Here is a 16,744-nt window from a genome sequence, read left to right as displayed (position 1 = left end):
GTATCATGTGATGAAAATACTCATTTACCTAATAATTCTGCACACAGTGTATTTAGGTTATTTAGGAAAAAATCTTCCTAGCCTCCACAGCCCAGTTACCCGTGTCCAAGCCAGTTGTAAGGAAACCTGCCTTTCCAATTAGGTAGAAAAAAATTAAAGCAATTGTACAACATGCCCACAGAACAAAGTAAACAAAAAATAGCCAGGCAATCAATTTGACGAGGTGTGTGAACACAAAATGACAAATATAATTTTTAATCTCATAGTTAAAATAACACACACACATACACATATAATTGGTTACAGCCGCAACCAATATTAGGACAGAAAGGATAGAGAGGTATCCAATACACAAAAACTCACGGAGACCTCCCCATTAATTACACAGTAAGACATGCTGAAAAAATGACCGGAGGTGTCCACCAACACATGCGGTACAAAGAAACCAAAGCGCCTGTAATCAAAAATGAAAACCAATACCACTAGTAGTGTTGTCAGATACGGGGGGGGGGGTTAATGTTTCAATCTCACAGTACCCCTCAGTGACAACACTCTAATCTTAATTGGTTAAAGGTACACCTGGACCTCCCGAAGCATTTCCTAATACTCATCGGGGGAACAATGGCCAAGGGAGCAAAAGCTGCAATGGCTGGCTCTGCCCCGCCCCCCCCCCACCTTTTTCCTTGTCCTCGTCTGGTTGTGATCACCTGCCTTATTCCAATGTGTATATATATTGCACGCTCCATATAATAAAATGAGTCACGTTAAGTATTATTAATTGTCCTCGGACAGTTATTTACCTTCACAGTTCTCCAGATCCCCTTATTAATATTAATATTTTTTTTGTCACCATTATAATTAGATGGTTTGCATCCTTCGTATAATTCATTCCTGATGGGAATATTATGTCATTATTTATGCATAATGCAATGCATATTTGGTTACCTAATAACCCCTGGAGGGTCTTCGCTGTGTCTCCGGCATGTCTCCTACATTACTCTTTTATAGTGCCGCCTCTTATTGTCCACCAACATAACTTGGGGTGATATGTGCAGTAACACTTCTTTATGTTAACGTGCAGTCTAGTATCTGGATATTTATGTTTTACGGTCCCTCAGTATACAGTCGCAGAGTGGGTGGACATGCGCTGTTGTAAGCAGTGCGGTTATCTGTACCCGGATTTGACATCTCCTAAGTTCCTTCTGCGCAGCTGCAACTGGGGCTGGGGCTGACTTGTGCGGTTGCGCTTCCTGGTTGCGGTCCAGCGCGCATTCCAGCACCAGGATATCTATAGCCTCGGGATGCCTGAATGCACAGCTGCAGAGTGAGCAGACATGCGCAATTGATATGCTTGCACCCGGATATTAAAACCTCCGGTGTGCAATGGGAATATTGTCCCCGCATTCCACACCTTAGGGTTTTGTATTCCACGCCTCATTTGGCTGCCTTTGTGGGCGGGGACTATATTAGACCAACATGTATTTAAGGGAGGCATTTGGCAGTCTGGGTGCGCTTTGATATGCTTGGAAACCACTTGATTGAGGCCCGTTATTGATGAATGCTAAGGTAGGATGTGTTTCTTCACAGATATTATCTAATGCTTAAACTGCTCCGTTTGCAGCTTTTGCTCTTTTGGCCACTGTTCCCCTGATGAGTATTATGAAATTACGAAACGCGTCAGGAGGTCCAGGAGCACCTTTAACTAGTTAAGGTCAGAGAGTTGTCACTGAGGGGTACTGTGAGCCTGAAACATTGCCCCCCACCCACTTTGTATCTGACAACACTACCAGTGGTATTGGTTTTAATTTTTGATTATAGACGCTTTGGTGTTTTTGTACCGCATGTGTTGGTGGACACCTCCGGTCATTTTTTCAGCATGTCTTACTCTGTGGAATTAATGGGAGGTCTCTAATTTTTTGTCTAGTGGATACCTCCCTATCCTTTCTGTCCTAATATTGGTTGGAGCTGTAAACAATTGAGTGTATGTGTATGTTTCAATATTTTAACTATGGGATTAAAAGTTATATTTTAAATTTTGTGTTCACACACCTTGCCAAATTGACCAGCTATTTTTTGTTTACTTTGTTCTGTGGGCATTATACACAATTTCTTTAATTTTGTCAGACGAATGTTTTTTTTTTTGTTTTTTTTACTTTTTAAATAGGTAACAAGAAGCTTAAAACTTTTTTGTGTTGCAGACAAGAGGATACATAAATGGTAAAAAAATGACACGTACCAAACAAGCATGAAAAATCAGATCCGGCTTACTGATGAAAACCAAACTAGTCTGTTTTGTGCAAAAAAAACCCCAAACCTTTGAGGCCTAGAGCTAATTAGACAGGAATCTACACTCATAAAAGAAATTAGGAAGATGGCTTACACTTTTTTTTTTACACCGTTAATTATAGGGGTATTCCCATCTTCAAGATCCTGACCAAATCTGTAGTAGGTGTAATAATAATAATATTAGCAAATACCTCCAACTAGAAATGCAATATAGTTCTTCTGAGTCACAATTTCACTTACCTCATGTTGAGGGTATTGCAGGACCTTCGGGTATACATGGTTACGACCACGAGCAAATGACTAACTTTCCCTATATGCGTTGTCGTAAACCATGGACACCTAAGATCCTGCAATGCCCTGAACATGAGGTAAGCGACATCGTGATCAGACCACTACTACCACTACTACCACTACTACTACTACTACTCAACACAATTTCTTAATATTATTACACCTACTACATATTAGGATAGGATCTTGGAGATGGAAATAACCGTTTAATTACTCATCAATGTACCTGTATGGTTAGAGAGGAAAAGTAGATTCAAGGCCTCTATTTTAGTTTAGTTATCAGTGATGGTGCCTATAAATCTGGGGTGCACATCCTTACGCATTTCAGCACCACTACATTCAGCTCTTCCTTTCTAACTATTTACCTTCCATCCCATACCCAAGCGTCATTGCAATCTTTACCAGATGCAATTATTTAGCCTTAGAAAACAGGATGTGATATAGCAATATAATTTCCAGATGCATCGCACAGACATCATAGAAAAAGGAAAAAAAAAGGCAGTTTCACACAAGACAAAGATGCATATAAACATTTATTAGTAATATTTTTTTTATTTTTTTATATTTATCCTATCCAAAATTGTAAAAGTAAACATTTTTTTATGAAAAAAAGTATACACAATGCAGGAACAATGAGGCTTAATTAAATAACTGCAGGTAGTGTACAAAACCTGTACTTTCTTTTCTCATACTGATAATATGAACTTTAAAGAGGGCTAATTCACGATTAGTGATGTGCGGGCTCGCAGATAATCGGGACTGGAGGATGTAACCAGGTTTAAAAAAAAAAAAAAAAAAATCTCGGTTCTGGCCCGGTATTGATCCTCTTTATCTGGCCAGATGATGGTCCCCATATAAATCTATGGGGACCAGAATCTGGCAATTAAAAATGGTGGTAAAAGGGATAGGGGAATAGGAGCAAGCGTGCTGTACTTACCAAGGCTCTGGTGCAGCTGTACACTGATTCCAGACCTTTCATTCACTTCTAGGGCCACTCATTAACCTTTATGCATATGTACTGCTTTTCCTGCCCACCGGTGTCTGTGTTTGGGTGCAGTTAGACGTGCACCCAGCCTTTGTGACAGCATCTGACTGCTTCTAATCACAGGCGCTGTCTGCAGGTCCCTATCATAGTATAAAAATAAATAAAAATATTTGGAGAAGGGTCCCCCATAATATGGATTTTTTTGGTGTTTGTGTTTATTTCTTTTCACTTACAGATTAGTAATGCGGGGGTCTCATAGACATCTCCCATTACTAATCTAGTGGCAGCTGTGGGCTTTTATTAATCTTTTATTACTCTGATTACCACCGCACCAGGGCAATTGGGAAGAGCTGGGTAAAGCGACTGGACTCTCGAATCTAACGGACAGTATATGGCTGGAGGCTGCAGCCTGTAACTGTATGCTTTATCTGTGCTGGGTATCATAATATGGGGGGGGGGGGTCCCAATGTCAATTGTTTTATTTATTTTTACACCACGATAGTGACCTGCAGACAGCGCCTGTGATTAGTTGCAGTGAGACCCTGTTACACAGGCTGGGGGCGTGTCCAACTGCAACCAATCACAGATGCCGAGACTGCAGGTGGGCGGGGAAAGCTGAGCATATGAATGAGCAATAATGAGCGGCCCCGGAAGGAGAATGGGTGGCCACAGGAGCAGTTACAGCTGCGCCGGAACCTCGGTAAGTATGAAGTGCTTCCTTCATTTTTATTTATTTAGTATTTTTTTATTTCCTGAGTGCCGGATCCAGATCAATAGTGGAAATTCCCTGAGAATTCTGGGCCTGAGCCCGGGTACGTTTGAAATCGCATGGATCCGGACTTTTACAGCCCGGGTCCAGCCATCACTATTCACAATGTAGGTCATCTAGAAGTACACATTTTCCAGCAGAATGTTATTCTCCATTAGTGGTTACTGTATATGGATCTTGTGTTCCAGGCCAAGTTTCCCAGAGAAAATGTAAAGTCACCAGCAGACATTATTAAACTAAAACATATGTATTTAACAACAAAAACATCTTGGCATAAGGTTTTAGCAAACCCAAATATTAACTCTAAGCTAAGCACCAATATTTGCTTTTCTGTTTCAAAAATGGAATAACTATAATGGCAAGACCCTGAGAATATTTGCAATGTGCACCTCATGTCTCTCCAATCCCCTTTGGAACAAGTGAGTACTGAAAATGGGGGGAAAAAATACAGAGATGTGACATGATAAACCAACAGTGCATGTTTGATGGTTAGATGAAGGGTAAAACTGCTGTTATAAGATCATGTTAGTACAGGAGCAAAATTGGTGCAATACTGGCATAAAACACATGACCAAAATTCTTAATAACGGAAGCCAAAATCTTAGCACCCAGTAGCATAGAATATAGCTTTTTCATTGGTCAAATTCGAAAATTATTCACTTAAATACTTTTTTTAATTTAGCCTCTTTGACCATCTTAGAGCGCTTGTTTTCCAAGATCTGTTCATCAAACAATTTTCTTTCCCTGGAATAAAAAATAAAAAGAGCACATAAAATCACAATTAGGTTCAATTACAAATGATCCCTATATATGTACGGTATATTACCTTTTAGAGACTAAAGGTCCTTTTAAATATTTTGCTTCAGCTTCTTTATAGCTCATTTGTTCTGTAGCAGAAATTGCAAAAATGACAGCCTGAAAAATCAATAGAAGTAAATCTAAATTAAGACCTGTGCTCAATGATGACATTGGGGTGAGCTGCAATAATGTAGTCAGTATGGGTAAATGTACATGGGGAGGGGAATAATGGAAAAATGCTAATTGGAGTTTGATATAATCCCTCTAACATACCTGAACAGATAGAGGGTGAAATGCTGGAACAAATTGAAAAGGCAGCTAATATAATAATAATAATAATAATAATAATCAGATCCTTATTATAGAGGATAGAGGATTTCAACTATCCAGACATTCAGTGGGGACACAGAATCTTAAAACTGTAAGTTCTTATCTACAATTCAAGACAAATTCCTCTCTCAGATGGTAGATGAACCAACCAGGGGAGATAATTTGCTAGATCTGGTCTTAGAAAACCAAAGAAAATGGGTCTGCACTACTGCAATATGATAGTAGAAGGATAATAAACCGTTCCGTGCACCACACAAAGGGCATATATAGAAAAACACAGAGGGGATTTTTGTATCTAAACGGGCACTGGAACCACGTCAATACTCAATATATCAGAAACATGTCCGCATATATTAAAAAAACAATTTTTATTAAGTGAAAAAGTTTAAAAAATCTTTAAAAACATAAGACACAAAAAAGGCAGTCCAGAAATGAGAAGAGGTCTCTCTAATACAAAGCATAATATGCACACAGGGAACAATCTGTCAAAAATAGCCAGGGTACAAAAGTGGCACAGGCTGAATCAGCATAAATTATCACAGATACCGTGTTTTTCCAAAAATAAGACACTGTAATTTTTTTTGCCCCCCAAAAAAGGACTAGGGCTTATTTTTGGAGGAGGTCTTATTCTTGGAGAAACACGGTTGGGGGTAAGTTTACCCCCCAAAAAAGCAGACCCCCCCACTTCCCAGGAGACTCATACTCACCAGACCAGGACATCTGCATGGTTCCCAGGTCCTCCTGTGATCTCTGGTCGGTGCTGCACGCTGTCCTACCCTGCTGCTAGCTGACACGCTGACACACACAGCAGATCGCAGGCACACACAGCAGATCACACACACACACACACACACACACACACACAGCAGATCACACACACAGCAGATCGCAGGTACACACAGCCAATCGCAGGCACACTCAGCCGATCACAGATATACACAGCAGATCGCACACAGCAGATCGCAGGCACACACAGCCATCACAGATACACACAGCCGATCGCAGGCACACACAGCCGATCACAGATACACACAGCCGATCGCAGGCACACACAGCCGATCACAGATACACAAATTAATTCGGTCGCAGGCACACACAGCCGATCACAGATACACACATCCGATCACAGGCACACACAGCCGATCACAGATACACACATCCGATCACAGGCACACAGCCACACACAGCCGATCACAGATACACACAGCCGAACGCAGACACATACAGCCGATCACAGAAAAACACAGCCGATTGAAGACACACACAGCAGATCACACACACACACACACACACACACTCACATCCAGCACTTACGGCCGCAGGGAATGAGAGCAAGTCACGTGTCCGGCCGCAGGTCCTGTTCGTTGCTCTCCATTGCACTGCCTCTCAGGATTCTCCCGGCGAGAAGAGATCGGTGTCGCTGGATGAGGTGAGTGTGTATGCGATCCGATGTGTGTGCGATCCGATGTGTGTGTGTGTGATTTGATGTTTGCGTGTGATGCGATGTTTGCGTGTACGATCTGACTGTGTGCGATCCGATGTTTAAGTGTGTGAGATCTGATTGTGTGTGTGTGTGTGATCTGATTGATTGTGTGTGTGTGTGTGTGTGTGATCTGATTTTGTGTGTGTGTGTGTGTGTGTGTGTGTGAGATCTGATTTTGTGTGTGTGTGTGTGAGTGTGAGAGCTGATGAGTGCAGGTGTGCGATAACTACAGGTCCTGCCGCTCAGCGTCGGGTGAGTGTAATTGCCGGGTGCCGCTGTATATAATGAAGTGTCCTGCAGTATCTGTAACTTTTTTAGCTGCACGGACACTTCATTATTGAGCCGCGACTAGGGCTTATTTTCGGGGGAGGGCATATATTTAAGCCTTTCTCCGAAAATGCTGAAAATCCCTGCTAGGGCTTATTTTTGGGGGAGGTCTTATTTTTGGAAAAACACGGTAACATATGTATAAGACACCTAGAGCATGCTGAAATAATATTCATTATTATAAATATAATACTTGCACAAGGAAGTATAGAGAGATAAATAACCCTAGATCCCTGTAAAAGAGGGGAGCAATCGGTAGCCGACTGCTGGCCCCATGTGCACCCCTGAGGAAGCCTAGCATTTGGTTGGCGTAATGAGCGGGGCCAGCAGCCGGCTGTAAATAGCAAAATACAAAAAAAAATACAAACCAATTAAATCTTTATTGAAACATTTTTGGATAGAAAAAAAAAAAAAAACACAGCATAAAAACAAAATAAGGGTATAAGCCAAAAAAACATTCCTTTCATAAGCTTCCTACTTAAACACGTGTGCATCACATGAATTATTCAAAATTCACATATATTCAACAATTGGCCGCTAGAAGTCATCGGTGCCTAGAGAAAGATTACAAAATATTTTCCTGATTAAATGCACAAAAAGATGTTATAAATATACAGTATTTTTCGTATTATAAGACGCACCGGATTATAAAATGCACCTCAAATTTGGAGAAAAAACAAAACATTGAGAAAAAAAAAAAAGAAAAAAAAAGGGGGTCCATTTTATAATCTGGTGGTGTCTTACTAGGGAGGGAGCGCAGCAGCGCAGTGGGGGTCACAGGAGGCAGGGGTGGTACTGCAGTACGGCGATGCGATGAGTGGTACAAGGGGGGCCCAGATACTCACTGCGGGCGCTGCTCTGTGCCGTGGCTGTGGACACGGCTCTGCTCTGCGCGGGGCTGCTCTGTGCTGGGGCTGTGGCTTAGCTCTGTGTGGGGCTGTGAGGCACCAGCCATTCTGAAAATGTCGGCAGTGACTGCTTTAAATAATGGAGTCAGAGCGTGCACAGAGGACAGCATGACCTGAGAGCTCCATCTGTGCATGCGCCGACTCTAGGCACTATGATTTGAAGCCCTCACTGCCGACATCTTCAGAATGGCCGGTGCCTTACCGCCCGCCACACAGAGCAGAGCAGCCCCGCATAGAGCAGAGCCACGTCCACAGCCCTAGCACAGAGCCGAGCCCCGCAGCACAGAGCAGAGCTACGCGATGCACAAAACGGCACCGGCAGCACACCGCATCACTGCATAGCATTATCCCTGCCTCCTTTGACCCCTCTTCGCCACCCCCTCGTAAGCTACATTTGGATTTTAAGATGTACCCCTCCCAATTTTTGGGGAGGAAGTGTGCGTCTTATATATATACGCTGGGTTTCCTCCTTCTTAATGCTTTGCCAGGCCTTTACAGCCGCAGCCTTCAGGTTTTGCTTGTTTGTGGGTCTTTCCGTCTTACGTCTGGATTTGAGCAAGTGAAATGCATGCTCAATTGGGTTAAGATCTGGTTATTGACTTGGCCATAGCAGAATGTTCCACTTTTTTGCACTCATGAACTCCTGGGTAGCTTTGGCTGTATGCTTGGGGTCATTGTCCATCTGTACTATGAAGCGCCGTCCGATCAACTTTGCGGCATTTGGCTGAATCTGGGCTGAAAGTATATCCCGGTACACTTCAGAATTCATCCGGCTACTCTTGTCTGCTGTTATGTCATCAATAAACACAAGTGACCCAGTGCCATTGAAAGCCATGCATGCCCATGCCATCACGTTGCCTCCACCATGTTTTACAGAGGATGTGGTGTGCCTTGGATCATGTGCCGTTCCCTTTCTTCGCCAAACTTTTTTCTTCCCATCATTCTGGTACAGGTTGATCTTTGTCTCATCTGTCCATAGAATACTTTTCCAGAACTGAGCTGGCTTCATGAGGTGTTTTTCAGCAAATTTAACTCTGGCCTGTCTATTTTTGGAATTGATGAATGGTTTGCATCTAGATGTGAACCCTTTGTATTTACTTTCATGGATTCTTCTCTTTACTGTTGACTTAGAGACAGATACACCTACTTCACTGAGCGTGTTCTGGACTTCAGTTGATGTTGTGAACGGGTTCTTCTTCACCAAAGAAAGTATGCGGCGATCATCCACCACTGTTGTCATCCGTGGACACCCAGGCCTTTTTGAGTTCCCAAGCTCACCAGTCAATTCCTTTTTTCTCAGAATGTACCCGACTGTTGATTTTGCTACTCCAAGCATGTCTGCTATCTCTCTGATGGATTTTTTCTTTTTTTTCAGCCTCAGGATGTTCTGCTTCACCTCAATTGAGAGTTCCTTAGACCGCATGTTGTCTGGTCACAGCAACAGCTTCCAAATGCAAAACCACACACCTGTAATCAACCCCAGACCTTTTAACTACTTCACTGATTACAGGTTAACGAGGGAGACGCCTTCAGAGTTAATTGCAGCCCTTAGAGTCCCTTGTCCAATTACTTTTGGTCCCTTTAACAAGAGGAGGCTATGCATTACAGAGCTATGATTCCTAAACCCTTTCTCCGATTTGGATGTGAAAACTCTCATATTGCAGCTGGGAGTGTGCACTTTCAGCCCATATTATATATATAATTGTATTTCTGAACATGTTTTTGTAAACAGCTAAAATAACAAAACTTGTGTCACTGTCCAAATATTTCTGGACCTAACTGTATATATATATATATATATATATATATATATATATATATATATATATATAAAGCAGAGCCACGTCCACAGCCCTAGCACACAGACACGGACAGAGACACAGACCGTTACTATCCCGGGTGCTACAGCTAGTGTGTGTGTGTGTGTGTGTGTGTGATTATATATATATATTGGCAAAAAAAAAATAGCTATATAATTCTAAAAAGTGTTATACAGAAATAACCTGATAAATATTGCACTCTCCCACCAGTGCAACAGATGACATCAAAGAGGGGAACAAAAGGATAGAGCTGTATAAGCAGCCACAAAAAATAAAAAAATGGCACAAGCAGTATATAGGCTGAAAATATTGCACTTGCCCATCTGTGCAAAATATGATACCAGTACAAAGAGCAGGCAATATAAGGGCTATGAAATGGCCACTATATAGTCCCAGAATTTGGTATAAGACAAAGCAATAGCCCAATAAATATTGCACTGGCCTAAATATACCATAAGGAGAAGCAGCAGAAGGAGCAGATAGAGGGTTTAGGATATACAAATAGCCATAGAGAACAAGTGTCAGGCTGTAGATACCGTGCCAGGAGCAGATGAATAAGAACAGATACCCTGACGCGCATTTCGCTGTGGGCTTCTTTGTGAGGGTCAGTGTGATATCAGTGGTGTGTAAGGTTTTTGAGGGCATTTTAAGAGATAATTTAATAGCGGATAACCACCATGGATTCATGAAAGATAAGTCGTGTCTAACCAACATGTTGAGTTTCTATGAGGAGGTAAATGCAAATCTGGATATTGGTAATGCAGCTGATGTAATTTATTTGGACTTTGCAAAGACATTTGACACTGTGCCACAGTCTTGTAATGAAGCTCCAGAAGCAAGGACTAAAGGGAACTATAAACAGATGGGTAAGGAAATGGCTAAAAGATAGGAAACATAGTTAATGTTGATAAATGTAAAGTAATGCGAGTAGGATGGAGTAATCCTACTGTTGCATATACATTAAATGGCAGTAAACTTGAGACTACAGAACAGGAGAAACACTTGGGTATTCTGGTTACAAGTAAGCTAAGCATCAGCACTCAATGTCAGGCAGCAGCTGCAAAAGCAAACAAGATTTTAGGGTGTATAAAAAGAGAGATTAGATTCCGTGATCCCAACGTATTGTTACCCCTCTATACATCACTTGTAAGGACACATCTGGAATATGAGATCCAGATTTGGGATCCACATTTTAAAAAGGATATTCAGAAGTTAGTCAGTTCAAAGGCTGGCAACTAGATTATTGCAAGGAATATTGCCTCCCATATGATGAGAGGTTGATAAAGTTGGATTTGTTTCGATTAGAAAAAAAAGATAAATGAGATCTCCTCTGAGACATATATGTATAAATACATGTGTGGTCAATATAAAGGACTGGCATATGACTTTTTTCTTCCAAAGACAATATTAAGGTCCAGAAGGCACACACTGCGGGTGGCAGCTAATAAGGAAAGGGTTCTTTACAGTTAAAGTAGTCAGATTGTGGAAGAACCCTTCATAAAGAGGTAGTAATGGCAGACACTAACAGCTTTTAAAAAAGGGCTGGATGATTTCCTCAGTACACATAACATTGTCGGTTATAAAGGATTTAGTGATGAAATGTATAATTGGTGGAGGAAGGTCGAATTAGATGGACTTAGGTCTTTTTTCAACCTAAGTAACTATGTAATTTACATACAGTTGAAACCAGAAGTGAGTTGAAACCACTATCTAAAAAGACACATACATCGCTCTGATCCGGAGAAGCGATTGGAGTATACAGTCATAGTCCCATACGTGAACTAGTAAAATCAATGATATAAAAAAAAAGTTTTAAAAAATATGAAAAAAACCCCCCAAAAACTAAAATTTCAACTCACGCCCATTAAAAATAAAACAATTAAAAAATACAATTATTTAGTATCACAGTATTCAGAAATGCCCGGTCTATCAAAATATAAAATCAATTAATCTGATTGGTACACGGCATAGCGAGAAAAAAAAATAATCCAAAATTACGTTTTTTGAGTCGCAGCAACACTGACTTAAAATGCAATAACAGGCGATCAAAACATCGCATCTTCAAAAAAAAAAATAAAAAATGGTATAAATTAAAAATACCAACTCAAGACACAAACAAAAATTAAACCATCACTGAGCCCCAGATCTCAAAAAATGAAAATGCTATGGGTGTCAGAAAATGGTGACAAAAGTGCTACTCTTTTTTGGACAAACTTCTGAATTTTTTTTTTCACCACTTAGCAGTATACATGTTTGGTATCTACGAACTCGTACCGTTGTGAGGCATCATATGGACACATCAGTTTTACCATACAGTGAACATGGTAAATAAAAACAAAAACTATTGTGGAATTTCACTTTTTTCATAATTTCTCCACATTTGGAATTTTTTTCCCATTTTCTAGTTCTCTGAATGGTGTCATTCAAAAGTACAACTCGTCCCGCAAAAAATAAGCCCTAATATGGCAATATTGATGACAAAATAAAAAAAGTTATGGGTCTCGGAAGAAGGGAAGGAAAAAACGAAAATGAAAAATGGAAAATCGCCCAGGGTTGAAGGGGTTAAAGATACAAAGTTCATCTGGAAATTTTAAATAAGTTCATCCAGAGATTTATGAAATAAGTTACCCATAAAATGGGGGAAAGTTTTAAACAGAAGATGACTGGGTGAATGCAGTTATTTCACATGGACAAATGAATTTGGGTCCTAGCTTAGTGGAGGTCAGCTTACATTTAATGGATAAACAGAACTTGTCATCCACCCAAAACACAGCTCATCAGTACATCTTTATCATACAAGATGAGCTTTGGTTTGTGTACGGATTTACCGGCATCAGAAGTGTCCAAATCAGAAGCCAAAAAGGAACCAAAGCAAGTTATAACCAAGATAGGAGAAGAATGGAGAGTTCTTCATAAATTCTTGATATTGTATATGTCGAATTCAGCTAAAAGCAGATATTCCACTTTGTAAGACTGATCATCAGACAGAAAAACAAAAAGACGTTGCTCAAGTTTGGCACATTAAGTTTGGTCTCTGATCAGTAGGCAAATGACAATTTTATATTGATCTTATTATATAATGCCCTCCAGAGTTTGGAAGCAAACAGTCTCCAGGTCAGAAACTATAATTAATACCTTATTTCAGATTTCAGTGTCAGGTAAACCACCACTACACAGGAAAACAGTCTCTCCATCAGAGGAAGGCAGGTGTTTTCATTTGGGCACAGATTTCAGAAGCAATTACATAGCTTCAAATCTGAAACAAATGGTTGGCCACTAAACTTTCCTGGTTACCAAACAGGTAGTATTGTTAATCTTAGGAAGACACTTGTAAACAGTGAATGATGGGGCTCCAGAAGAATTTGTAAATAAACTACGGATGGGGTGGGGGCAGGGACAACAACATTTTAGCAAAGGAGTCTAAAGGCCACGTCACACTAAGCAACATCGCTGCTGAGGCACAACTTGCTAGCGATGCTGCTGTGTGTGACATCCAGCAACAACCTGGCCCCTGCTGTGAGGTCGTTGGTTGTTGCTGAATGTCCTGGACCATTTTTTAGTTGTTGCTCTCCGCTGTGAAGCAGACATCGCTGTGTGTGACAGCGAGAGAGCAACAGCTAAATGTGCAGGCAGCAGGAGCCGGCTTCTGCGGACGCTGGTAACCACGGTAAACATCGGGTAACCAAGAAGCCCTTACCTTGGTTACCCGATATTTACCTTTGTTACCAGCGTCCGCCCATCTCACGCTGCCAGTGCCGGCTCCCTGCTCTCTGCACACGTAGCCGGAGTACACATCGAGTAATTAACCCGATGTGTACTGTGGCTAGGAGTGCAGAGAGCAGGGAGCCGGCACTGGCAGCGTGAGAGCGGCGGATGCTGGAAACGAAGGTAAATATTGGGTAACCAAGGTAAGGGCTTCTTGGTTACCCGATGTTTACCGTGGTTACCAGCGTCCGCAGAAGCCGGCTCCCTGCTGCTTGCACACATAGCCAGACTACACATCGGGTAATTAACCCGATGTGTACTGTGGCTAGGTGTGCAGGGAGCCAGCGCTAAGCGGTGTGCGTTGGTAACGAAGGTAAATATCGGGTTGGTTACCTGATATTTACCTTAGTTACCAAGCGCAGCATCGCTTCCACGCGTCGCTGCTGGCTGGGGGCTGGTCACTGATTGCTGGTGAGATCTGCCTGTGTGACAGCTCACCAGCAACCCGTGTAGCGACGCTCCAGCGATCTCTGCCAGGTCAGGTTGCTGGTGGGATTGCTGGAGCGTCGCTTAGTGTGACATGTCACCAGCGACCTCCTAGCAACTTACCAGCGATCCCTATCAGGTTGTATCGTTGTTGAGATCGCTGGTAAGTTGTTTAGTGTGACGGTACCTTTATTGGGAGCAAGCACTTGAGATCTATGGATCTCCTCAACAATATCTAGGGAAACAGAGGTCACAACAATGCCATCAGCTAAAATAAACACTCTTTCAGAGACCTCAAATTGAAATGGGCAGAAACTTAGGGAAAGCACACCGACTTTAACATTTCAATACCAAGTATAATTGATAGCATGAAATTAAATCTAGAGAATAATAAAGCCATCTAGATTGCCTAGGGTTTAATTATTTCGGCTGATTTTAGAACCAACAAAATTCTTGAATTCAGTGATGACAGCAATTTCATGTTTGCTACATTCAAGTAAGTGGTGCGATTCTTCAAAGGCTCATTTGATAACCAACAAATCAAAATGACCAATTTCATATTTCATCATTAGGGCTGATCGAATCTGCCAAAATCCGGAACGGTGGATCCCTGCCGGATTGAACAAAAAAATCCGGATACGCTCCGGATTCCAGTTCCCATATAAGTCTATGGGGACCAGAATCCGGGATTAAAAAAGGTGAAGGAAGGGATAGGGGAGCTGGAGCGCGCACGGTATACTCACCCGAGGCTGTGTCATGGCAGCAAACTCCTTCCGGGTCACGCTTTTCCCTTCCAGAGCAGACAGTTCAATATTCATTGTTTTGCCCACCCACCAGCACGTGTAATTGGTTGCAGTTACACACGCCCTCACCCTCAGTATCAGCTACCTGCAACCAATCACAGGCGGCAGGACAGCCGGTGGGTGGGGAAAGCAGTGCAAGTGTCTGCGGGTCAGTATGATGAACGTGCATGTGTTTCACAAACACATGCACGTTCCTGTCAGAAGTGTGCGGCTGTGCCGGTGATGAGCTGTCAGAATCGTACAAGTCAGTCTGCACAGCCTGCGCTCTCTGAGCATGAGCGTGCATGTACACAGAAACACATGCACGTTCCTGTCAGAGTGTGAGGCTGTGCCAGTGATGCATCCCTAGCCATGAAAAAGCCGGCTGGGGGCTGGTATTCCATTCCAACCCGCAGCCGCCCGGTATTGCCGCATCTATTAGATGTGACAATCCCGATGCAATATCGGCTCTTCTCGATTGCCCTGGAGCGATGGCAATGGGGGTATGAGGGGTTAATAACAGCGCACAGCTGCTACTAAACCCTAGGGTAGTGATGGCAGAGGCGTCTATGAGATACCTGTATCACATAACCTGTAAGTGAAAGTAAATAAACAAACAGAGAAAAATCCTTTATTTGGAATAAAATAAAACCACACACCCTCCTTCACCAGTTAATTAACCCCCAACACACTGCAGCTCCGGCGTAATCCACACGAGGTCCCACGCCGTTTCAGCTCTGCTACATCTGAATATCACAGAGAGAGGCCATAGAGAACGACCACTCACTGTGAGCTCCAGAGAATGAATGAGCTGCGCAATGAGCATTGACGTCACTCAGGTCATTTGCGGTCACAGCTGGAGGTTCCCACGGTCCTTCACCTGTGATCGCAGGTAACTTGACCTCAGGTGGAGGTCACTGAGTTCACAGACCTGCATCTCCTAGCAGAAAATCGCTGGGTTTTTGACCAAGAGATGCAGATTTGGTGCTGAAATTTTTTACACCATATTCCTGCACTCAATTTACACCTCCTTGCAAAAAAACGCGTTTTTTTTTTTTACTCATTTTTTTGCCCCTGTTTTTCGTCGATTTTTGCCCCGTTTTTTTTGCCAGAAGGTGCACATTTGGTGCACAAATCGTCTGCACCAGACTTCAGCACCAAATTTGCAATTTTTTTTTACCAGGAGGTGTAGATTGGGTGCCGGAATCTGGTGTAAAAATGTAATAATCACCTAATTTACATCCCTTGGCCCAAAAATTAAAAAAAAACAAACAAAAACCCTGTGCTTATCTTGGCTGTGTAGCAAAAGAAGAGGAACCGCATGCGGCTTTTCTTTTGTTAAATAATTTAAAAAAAAACAAAAAAACTGACATTCGGTCCCCCCTAATTTTGATACCCAGCCAAGATAAAGCCGACTGGGCTCTGGTATTCCAGACCGCAGCCGCCTGGTATTGCCGCATCTATTAGATGTGACAATCCTGGTGCAAAACCAGCTCTTCTCAATTGCCCTGGTGCGGTGGCAATCGAGGTAATAAGGGGTTAATAGCAGCGCACAGCTGCTACTAAACCCTAGGTTAGTGATAGCACAGGTGTCTATGAGATACCTGCATCACACTAACCTGTGACAGTAAATAAACACAGATACAGAAAAAAAGCCTTTATTTGGAATAAAGTACAAAACACATACCCTCCTTCAACTTCACCACTTTATTAACCCCCAACACCCTTGCAGGTCTGGCGTAATCCACACGAGGTCCCACGCCGCTTCAGCTCT

At 42.2% G+C, this 16,744-nt stretch overlaps 1 protein-coding gene across 7 annotated transcripts in view; it reads right to left on the bottom strand.

Annotated features, from left to right (window-relative positions):
• Positions 1-3,106: 3,106 nt before the first annotated feature.
• Positions 3,107-16,744, bottom strand: part of PWWP3A (PWWP domain containing 3A, DNA repair factor) — a 283,225-nt gene continuing 269,587 nt past the window's right edge. For all 7 annotated transcript variants that reach the window (XM_075353023.1, XM_075353011.1, XM_075353038.1 and 4 more), the window contains 2 exons: positions 5,158-5,246; positions 3,107-5,075 (listed from right to left, as the gene is read on the bottom strand). In XM_075353023.1, the coding sequence (XP_075209138.1) occupies positions 4,988-5,075; positions 5,158-5,246 (177 nt within the window). In that variant the 3' untranslated portion in view covers positions 3,107-4,987. The remainder of the gene's footprint in view (positions 5,076-5,157; positions 5,247-16,744) is intronic.

The sequence above is a fragment of the Anomaloglossus baeobatrachus genome, chromosome 1 (assembly GCF_048569485.1).
Source record: "Anomaloglossus baeobatrachus isolate aAnoBae1 chromosome 1, aAnoBae1.hap1, whole genome shotgun sequence".
Taxonomy (NCBI): Eukaryota; Metazoa; Chordata; class Amphibia; order Anura; family Aromobatidae; genus Anomaloglossus; species Anomaloglossus baeobatrachus.
The sequence above is the reverse complement of the archived record's forward strand: the minus strand, read 5'-3'. Positions and strand labels throughout refer to the sequence as shown.